Source organism: Nestor notabilis, unplaced genomic scaffold, assembly GCF_000696875.1.
Source record: "Nestor notabilis isolate BGI_N333 unplaced genomic scaffold, ASM69687v1 scaffold5668, whole genome shotgun sequence".
NCBI classification, from domain to species: Eukaryota; Metazoa; Chordata; class Aves; order Psittaciformes; family Psittacidae; genus Nestor; species Nestor notabilis.
The window spans coordinates 59,608-69,589 of record NW_009939515.1 but is presented as its reverse complement, the minus strand read 5'-3'; the positions used below and the strand labels follow the sequence as shown (position 1 = coordinate 69,589).

At 48.8% G+C, this 9,982-nt stretch overlaps 1 protein-coding gene across 1 annotated transcript in view; it reads left to right on the top strand.

Moving 5' to 3' along the window:
* The first annotated feature begins 7,209 nt into the window (after positions 1-7,209).
* ADCY10 (adenylate cyclase 10 (soluble)) overlaps positions 7,210-9,982 on the top strand; it is a 20,168-nt gene continuing 17,395 nt past the window's right edge. Inside the window, exons 1-4 of the mRNA XM_010019903.1 lie at positions 7,210-7,465; positions 7,729-7,833; positions 8,965-9,003; positions 9,544-9,684. Of these exons, the coding sequence (XP_010018205.1) occupies positions 7,210-7,465; positions 7,729-7,833; positions 8,965-9,003; positions 9,544-9,684 (541 nt within the window). The remainder of the gene's footprint in view (positions 7,466-7,728; positions 7,834-8,964; positions 9,004-9,543; positions 9,685-9,982) is intronic.

The window sequence follows — 9,982 nt, the reverse complement described above, 5'->3', positions numbered from 1 at the left end:
CTGTATTGAGAAAACTGGCATTGAGGAGAGAGCACTGTGTCTGATAAGCTGGAATTGGTGTCAGTATGAGTTTTTGTCAGTAACTCTGTAAGTTTTTCTTATTCCAGTGTAAAGTTGGAAAAACAATAGAGGAACGTTGGTAACACACTGATAGAGGGATGGTAGAAAGATTGAGAAGTCGAAGATGCTTCCTTTCTAATCCATTTTCTTAAGATTTATTTTTGATTTGCCTGTTCTGTGTTAAGTTGCTTCCTGTCCTGAAGCAATTCAGTTTTGCTTGAAAGGGTCTAACGCACTATGGGCTGTTGTCAGTAACTTAATTGTTTATGGTTTCTGTGTGTGAGGAAAGCTGAGGAAAACCACTGCCACCAAAAAGTTCAACTTCGAGGAAGAACGCGTCCTGGGGAAGCCATGGTGCACAAACAGGATCTGGTGTTTTGTTGTTGCTGCGTAGGGTAGAATTAACAGTATTGATGGAGGGTGTTACTGGTGAAAAATGAGAAAGCTGTTAAGCACCAGTGAAGAAGGGTGGCCTGCGTGGTACACGGGCACTCTTTTCTCTTGCAGTTTCTGTGTGAAGGTGCAAATGTTTTTTTTTTGTGGTAACTGACTGTTGCGATGATAATTTTACAGGTTAAAGCTTGAAACACTTACTGATAAAGATCCTGGGATACCAGACATACTTGTTAGCTCCGAGGGGGACAGTGCTGATGCTTATGCTATGGAGGTGGCTGCAGAGGTGGAGAGAACCAGGATGGATGAGAATGAATCGGGTGGATTCCCTCTCTCTTCTAGCCAGTGCAGTGGAAGTGAACTACCTTGCAGTCAGCCCCAGCCTGTTGCAGCTCAAGCAATCATGGAGGAAGATGAATTGCAAATAGAGGAATATGATAGTGACTGAGTACAACACCATATTGACCACTGACTTCATTGAACGAATTCATATGCTGGAGAGGCTTCTGCTAAAGAGAGTATGGTCTGCACAATACTGCTTTAGGTACTTAGACTTGGCCTCCCAGTCCACCTAAACGTGCTGTGTCGGCATTGAGACAGCTCTCTTCAGCATCCTCTTAACATTGCAGTATCAGCCTGAGCTGAATACTAAATTACAGGCTATTCATTGCCTCTGCTGAGCCACGAAATAAGCTATACTGAAAAAGAGAATAATGAGTGATGACTGAAATTAGTTTGAGGCTGTAGATAAGCAATGTCACATTTAAGTTATTTCTATTTTTTTACACGTTTTAGTTTGCTTTGCAAGTGTACAGTGTGTTTCTTGAGTACACATTTGAAAATTTGTCAATATTTGAAGGTTATATTAAAATTCATACCTTTAAAAAAAGACAAAAATTACTGTTTGGAAGTTTGGCCCTTCAGAAAAAGAGACTGAAGTGTACATGTAAAAAGTTTGATATCCCATATTGGTGATGTAAATAAAACTCCTGCTGTATTGATACTGTCTTGTACTCTGCCACAGATTTTTGTGTGTTTATAGATTGAATGTATGTAGTACAACAGATTATTCTGGATTCATTTTTGAAAGACACTTTCATAACTTATGGAGGGGAAAATACAACAGTCAAGCATAAATCCTTCTCGTCCTTTGTGTTCTGTTGGAAGTTAATGGTGCAGTGTGCAGTTTTTATCCTGAAATTGCCATTGTGCCAGGGGAAAGAATAATCCTGTTGTGGTAGACTGCTCAACACATCAGCATTTCTCTGTAACAGTTCAAATCAATCTAATATGTTTCAGTGGTTAATGATACCGCAGAGTAAGAAAAATAATCAAAGTGACCGTCTTTGAATGTGTGATGTAGATTTGCGTTTCTGTATTGCTTACATCCAAATTTGAGTAGAAGAAAATACGTGTTTACCACCATGACATTGGAATTAATGTTGCTAATAAAAAGTCCAGATTTGTCCCCTCTCAAGGGACAGTTGTAGTCCTTCCATGTGTAGCTATTTAATTTTGAGGAGGGAATTCACCCCTTATTCTTAATTCTGTTACATCTATTCTCACTACAGCAAAGTTAGAATGTTTTTGGCTGTTGCTGCTGCACAGCACTTTTCCCCCTTTCCGGGCTGCTGTGGATTGGCTGCTCCGGGCTGGGAGGGCTCCAGTGCAAATGTCAATAAGATATGAAATACTGGGTTTTAATTTGCCAGCAAAACTCTAAGGTTCTTCTTTGTATCTGTTCAGCTTTCCTTACAGTAGTACCAGGTAACAGTAACTAGACCTACTTTCACATCAACTGTTTTGCACTATTATTAGCCTTCCCTTCGCTGAGCCAATATTCAGTACTCACCTGGTTCGCTATAAATTGTAGTAGTAGAGATTTATCACTATCAACTACATGTTCAGAGTAATTTGTGTAAAGCCCCTTTTCACGTGAAAGCAACATTAAGCAGTATTCTGTTTAATAATCTCTTGTGCTTGAGCACATGTGCTCTTGCCTCTGAATTGCAGTGGCATGCGAAATGTGAACAGGATGGAAGCCCCAGACTATTGAAGGGCTGGTGATCAACCTATTAAAGCCAATGCCAAATTAACATGAAATTAATTAATTTAATAATAAGCCAAAGGGAAGTGCTGGCAGCTGTTAACCTTGAGTAGCTGCAGGCAGAATGAGTGTCGGCACATGTCCCTCTGGGTCCATTTTGGCTCCCTCAGTGATGTTAACAGCATTCCAAGGTGGGAGAAGGAATGGCCCTTCAAACACAACCGATTTAGGAGACTGTGAAGGAGGAAAGAGATGTCGGGTTTTTTTGGTGTGGTCCAGGAATTTCAGTGGCAGCCTCTGGGAAACACCCATGGTTCATGCTTGAACCCATCCAACACATTGTCTCTATGTGTAGTTGTCACGTGGTGTGTATTCAGTGCAGGTGGTGTGTCACCACCAGCTGTGCTCACAGCAGGCCCATGCTCCGGGGTATAGAGGGAGCTGCCTCTCCAAAGGAAGGCCGGTCTCGTTGCCCGAGGAGTGCTGGTCCATACTCGCTGACACCTTTATGGCCAGTTACGGGTGGTCTCGTTTCCAGCCAGAGCAAAACTTGAGGGCAACATGGGGACAATGAGCCTCCTAGGCAAGACATAAAAAGGAGAAGTTGAAGGTGAGATGATTTTGCTAACCCTTGGAATGGTGTGAGTGGCAGCCTGAGGGCTGAGGTGCAGAAAGAAGGTGGAAGAAGAGAAAGGCTGTCCTGGGATGAGAGAGGGGTTGAGGTGATGGGTGTTCCTGAGGGAAATGCTGCTCCCAGGTTTCCAGGAGGCTGTGGATTGATTTAGTTGCGCTGGGACTGAGCAAAACAGGAAATGGTGTGAGGCTTCACTGCAATGTTAGTTATTTCTTGCGTAAGGCCACTGCTTGAGGTTCATTCCTTCTCCCCACTTTCATTAAACAGCTCTGAGTCCTGATGTTCTTCCGGCACTGGATCAGCTCGATATTGCTGGGGTCCCAGCAGAGAAGATGAGCGGCATTGTTTGGTGTTGGCTGCGGTTGGAGAGAGAAATGCCCGAAAACCAACCCCAATGAGGTCCCTGCCAGGTACATAGGGCATGTGTCAGTGATTCCAATCCAGCCACTCTGTCTCTCTCAACAGAGTCGCAGCGTGGCCTCTCACACAGGACTGACTCTCCTTGGTCAATCCTATGAAATGTGCCTAATGATGGCACTTGGGCCTGCCTACCCCTGCCTGTGCCTGACAGCATCAGGCCTGCAGCAGGAGAGACCCTGAATGCAGGGAACATGAAGCACAGGCAAACCTGTTCTTCCTGTCCTGGGGTTATCCCAGCTTTACTACATTATTTTTCATGAGGATTCAGGAATTAACTGGAGAAATGAACTGGTGGCACCTTAAGGATGGATTTTATGGGGAGGAAAAAAAAGCTGTTAACATAGGGACAGCACCTGCAACCAATGGGATTTGCCTTCTTTTGCCCTATAAATATTAATTTTGGCATTTTGAGCCTGTGTCACAGAGCCAACATTGTTGCCTTGGGAGGCAGGAGGGAAGTCTGCACTGGAGATGTGGCATGGTTTCAACCCTGGCGGCAGCTAAGGACCATGGGGGCCACTTGCTCACCCCCATTTTGCACCCCAGGTGGGAAGGGAGGAGAATGGGAATGATGCGAAACCTGCAGGTTGAGATGAGAACAGTTTAATAATTAAAAGTACAATGGAATACTACTACTACTACTACTGATGATAAGGGAGATAAGAAGGGGAGAGAATATAAAACTAAAACATGACTGCTGTGCTCTCGCTGATCAGCTCCAAGGTGGGAGGCATCCTTGTGTAGTTAACCCTCATCCCTCACTGAGGAGTGGAGGTTCTCCACCTCCACTCTGGGAGATGGATCTTTATCTGGGAGTTCATGTCTTCAATCATATCAAACACCCATTAGAAAACACATGGGGATTTTTAATTCCTCTTGAAAATTCCATCAGCACCCTTAAACCAAGCTCCTCTGTTTCTATTTTGGTGGATTTGCAGGTATTTCAGCAGGTCGGTGTTAAAGCACACAGTTGCATTGAAAGCTTTTTGTAAAGTCGCAGGAAGGCTGAGGGTGATCCTTAGCTCCATCTCCCCACTCAGAAAGTTTAGATTTTAACCCAGACTGGGATGTTTCCAGAAGAAAAACAAGCAAAGCAAACACAGCTTGAGGTGGGTCCTTCCTCCTGGCGTGTCGCTGGAGCTCGCCAAGCTGAGCAGCTCAGTCACTGCAGGCAAAATGGAAACCAAGAGAAAGTCAGGTTTCTGTTCAAAAAAGGGGCAATAGGAGATGGAAGGATAACAGACTGAGAGCAGCAGATGGACTGTGCAAGGCCAAGTGCTAGGTCCTGCCCCTGGGTTGGGGTGATCCCCAACCCAAAAGCAGCTTGTGGGAGCACTGTGGCGCTGAGATTGGGGTGGGGATTCCTGAGGGAAAAGCTGCTCCTAGCCTTGCAGGAGGCTGCAGTTCCACCCCAGGGCTTGGGCTGGGGGTAAAAGCGGCTCTCAAAGACAGAGCTTTACCTCTTTTTTTTTTCCATCGCCCTACTAGATCCTTGATTATTTTTCTTTTCAGTTCTTCTTACTTCGTTGATCACTCCAGACCTTTGAAAATGTCGTTTTCCAAGAAAACTAATGAGTAGTTCAGCCTTTTTAAAAGGCAAGAAGCCTAGTTTGTATTGTCTCTCTAATACAGAACTGTTGTGCGAATTTAGTTCAAAAGACATTTCCTGTCATTCAAAGCTGAAAAAGACACCTAGGGAGAGGTACATATTCCTTTAGCTTTCTGCAGGAAAAAAAAGAAGAAAAAAAAAATCAAGTAAAACAAAACCTATTATGGAAACCAAGAACTCGGTTTACAGTATTGAAGGTTGCAAAATCCAGGTGGATCTTCCTAGAAGGGGAGCCTGTGGTTTCTTGAGACCCCATCAGTCAGTGTCATTGGTGAGGTTCGTTTTGTGCCATTGTCTCCATGTTTGCTCTGTCAGGTCTGTGTATCTGCATTGTTTGGTTTTTGGCTTCCCCCTTTTCCCTTGGCAATTTTCAGAAGCCACTGAACATGGGAACTTACAGCTTCCTCTGGGTTTGTGTGTTTGTGTGTTGGGTGCCTAATCCCTTTCAAAAGACTTTGTTAACGGTGTCCTGAAAATGTAAGGACAAAACTGTCCATTAAGTTCTCAGCTCTTTTTAACAGAAAAAAGGAAGAGGGAGACAGAAACCTTGTGTTTTGATTTTCAAAAGATGGAGTGGCTGTGGTTTTTCTTGCGTTAAGTAGCTAGCGTATGAGAGGGGCAGAAAAGTAGTATGCCTTTTGAAATTATGCATCTGTGGAACATGCTGGAAGAGCTGTGTGGGTCAGAAATCTTTTCTGCTCACAATCGTGTTAAGGATGTGTCCTGGTTTTGGCTGGGTCAAAGTTAATTTTCTTCCTAGTAGCTGGTGCAGTGCTGTGTTACGGAGTTATTCTGAGAACGATGCTGGTAACACACTGATGTTTTAGTTGTTGGTCAGTAGCACTTACCCTGATCAAGGGCTGTTCAGTCTCTCATGCTCTGCCAGTGAGGAGAAGCACAAGAAGCTGGGAGGAAGCAGAGACAGGACACCTGACCCAAACTGGCCAAAGGGGTATTCCATACCACAGCACGTCATGCCCAGGATAGAAACTGGGGGGAGTTACCCGGAAGGCCCAGATCGCTGCTCGGGTCGGGCTGGGTATCGGTCGGCGGGTGGTGAGCGGTTGTATTGTGCAGCAGTTGGGTTTATTTGTGGTTTTTCCCTCCTGCTTTATATTCTCCCCCCTTGTTATTTTCCAGATGGTTCGTGTTTCAGTGTTTTATGTCTGCTCAGGGCCTGTGAGCTTGTAAGGAAATGTTTTTCCTTGCTACCTGCAAGTGTAAACTCAACATTCCAAAGCTTTCACACACACAGTCCTTTACAAAATCTTAACTTCTTCATTGCCATATAACATGCCCACAGGTTTGGAGTCTGTGCTGGACTCCTGGGTGGCCGATTGTGTGCTGCCTGGTGCTCTTCGGATATGGCGCAGCAAGGGTCCCCAGTCCCTCTACCCCTCCTGTCCCTAGAACAGAGAGCACGGTCGCTTCCCTTTACTGCAGCAGCAAGGGAGCACAGGAGCAACAAGGAGGCAAGACTGCTGGGAAAATGGTGATGAACTGTTCTGCTGTTGGGGAAGGAACAGTGCTCGCCAGCAGCTATGTGTGCAAGGCTCTGCAGGAGATGGCGCAGCAAGGGTCCCCAGTCCCTCTACCCCTCCTGTCCCTAGAACAGAGAGCACGGTCGCTTCCCTTTACTGCAGCAGCAAGGGAGCACAGGAGCAACAAGGAGGCAAGACTGCTGGGAAAATGGTGATGAACTGTTCTGCTGTTGGGGAAGGAACAGTGCTCGCCAGCAGCTATGTGTGCAAGGCTCTGCAGGAGGTCTGCACAAGCCTCCCTTGGGCACAGTCCCCAGCCGACGGGGTGGTGCTGGCCACCTCCAGCCACGGCCCAGTGCCAAGGAGGAAGCCTCGGCCGTGGGGCAAGCGGTTCGGAAGGTGATGACCCCCGCGCAGTGTCACCGCCAGCCCACTGTGATGCATGCAGAGAGCTGACAGGGAAGTGATGACCTACTGCGCGGGCCACTGCCAGTGACGGTGGCCACCCCGCGGGCAGCGGGACCGCTGCCCCACAGGCAGGCCCTGGGCTCACTGTGCAGCCCACATGGCGCAATGGGATCACATTTCTGCTCCCAGCTGGGCACAGCGGGTGGTCCTGCTGTACCGCAGACACCACAGGGCGCAGGTGATGCCCTCTGCCTGGGACAGGAAACGCTACAACTCAGAGCTGGACAAAGCAGCAGCTTTACTCCCCAGCCTCATTTCTAGCGAATACCTCGGGACCAGGTTTCAGGCAGTCTACGGAGTGCTGCTCTTTGCGGATATTTCAGGTGGGGTGATCGGGAGGAGCAGCCATGGACGTGAGCCATCCTGGGACCCACCACACCCTTTGGAGCCCTGCCCCTGCCCCTGATAGCGAGTGGCCATAGTGAGCACTGAGGTCTTCTGCTGGGATTCCCAAAAAGGATGGGCTATCACGGGTGGTCAACCACTGCTGCAACCCATACTGAGTTGGGGCGTGGGGAGGTGTGACCTGCAGGCCCCGGGCTGGGCAACGTGGAACTGGCTGCCAGGTCCTCTGGGACCCAGGGCATTGCCTGATTTCTAGGTGTCTCTGTTACAGATTTCACTTCTTTGGTGGAGAACTGTATCTGGAAGAGTGGTTCAGAGAGAGGTACTGATGAGCTGGTGGAAGCCCTCAATCACTACCTGTGTGACATTTTGGAGGGTAAGAGCCATGTTGCAGGACTGCCTGGCAGCAGGCCATAGGGCTGCTTATGGAGGGGGGAGGCTGGTATCCTGGGCAGCCTAGTCCTGCCTCCTTGGAAGGGCTGGGGCTTTCTGTGGCCGGGAGGAACAGTGAGAGCAGCCAGGCTCTCCTGGAGAGGCAGGACCAGTGCAGGTCCTTTCTGCTCCCCACTGTGGCCAAGGAGGCACCTGCTTTCTCAGCAGCCACCTCTGTGCTTCTGGTGTGAACATGCAGCTCCGTGGCACCTGAGGGCCCAGAGCAGGCTCAGAGCACCAACAAGTGACCTGGGGATGGTGGCACTGACATGTGTGTGGATGTGTGCGTGTGAAAGAGCAAGAGAGAGAGAGACAGAGACCCTCCCAAGCCCATTTTCACAGGAGATGTCTTGACCCTTCCAAGCTGACCATGAGCACATTCTGGACACCACCGTTTGCAGCATTTGTAAAGAAAAGCAAGAGAGTCCTCAAAGAGGATGAAGGGTCTAGAGCATCTCTCCTATGAGGAAAGGCTGGGAGAGATGAGCCTGTTTAGCCTAGGGAAGAAAAGGCTTCAGGGGGATCTTATAGTAGTGTGCCTAAAACTTCAAGAAAGAAGCAAATTGGACAGAGCCAGGCTCTTTCCAGTGGTGCCCAGTGTCAGGACCAGAGGCCATGCCATGGGCACACATTGAAACACGTGAGTTTTCCTCTGTAAGTTGACAGTCACCTCTCACTTTTTGACTGTGAGAGGTGACTGACTGGTTGCCCAGGGAGCTTGTGAAATCTCCCTCCTTTGGCTCTTCTAAAGCCATCTAGCCAGTGTCCTGGGCAGCTGGCTCTGCACAGCCCTGCTTGAGAGCAGGGTTGGACCAGATGGACCCCAGAGGTGCCTTCCAGCCTCCACCATTCTGAAATTAGGTGGGAGCTCGAGCCCCTGCCTCTGTGCCTTCTGTGCTGGTACCAGGGCTGCAGCCACTGGGAGCCTGGGAAACAGGCCAGGGTGGTGCTCTCCTGAGCTGTGCTGCATAGTGCACCATTGCCTGGCTGCTCTGCTCTGAGTACAAGGGCTTCCTCTGTGGTTTATGGAAGAAGGTGTCCACATGACTCTTCCTTTCCTTCCATCTGTCCACAGACGTGCTGACTCTTGGAGGTGACATCTTGAAGTTTGCTGGTATGTACTTAGGATGATGATACCCATGGGTATGAATCTGCAGCGTGGGACTATTGTAGCAGCCATTTGCTCTGCTGTCCTCCACCAGAGGCTCTGTGCAGCACTTTGAGCCATCTTCATGGCCACACTCACCTCACTTTGCAGTGCCCTGTCTGAGGGCTCTCTTCCCACCCTGGGCCTGCAGTTTGGCTTTGGCAAGGGTGATGGCTCACTTCCCTCTGCCTCAGCTTGTAGAGCTCTGTGCTGGGGTAAGGGCAGAAGCAGCACTAAGAAGAGGATACCTACTAGAAGGTGAAGCCAAAGGTGTGTGTTGCGGTGGTGGTGAGGGACAAGGGGGGCCCTGGTGACAGCACAACTCAGGCTGCCAGGCTGCGAGAGGAAGAGGAGTCCCAGGTCGTCCAGAGGTCAGCCAGGCCTATGCCCTCCCACAAGTCCATCTTTTTCAGCACATGGGCTGGTTTCTGCTGTCCCTGCCATGGAGCATAGGTCAGGGACAGTCAGGTCTCAGCAGAGCCTTGACCTGACCCTTGCTTTCACCAGGGGATGCTGTGCTGCTGCTGTGGAGAACAAGACCCAGTGAGATGGCCCAGACCATCAGCCTTGTGGTGCACTGTAGCTGGCAGATCCAGAAGTACCGGAGGCATGACATGCATATGGGTCAGAAATTCCGACTGAAGATAGGTACAAGCGCTGTGCCAGGCGCAGATTTGTGACACTCTCCTGCACCACAGGGTGCTTCACACTGGCAGGGAATGTGGGGATCCCTACTGGGTCTAGTACCAAAGGAAGGCACCTCCTGCAAGCATTCAAGGGGCCACCCGTAGTTGCAGACCAGGATCACAGGGTTTGCGTGCATTCACAGTTAGAATTAAATCTGGCAAGAAAGATGAGAGGAAAGGCTTCTATACGTATATAGCACATAAAAGACAGACTAGGGACAACGTGGGCCCTCTCCAGAATCTACTGGGAGAACTGGCTG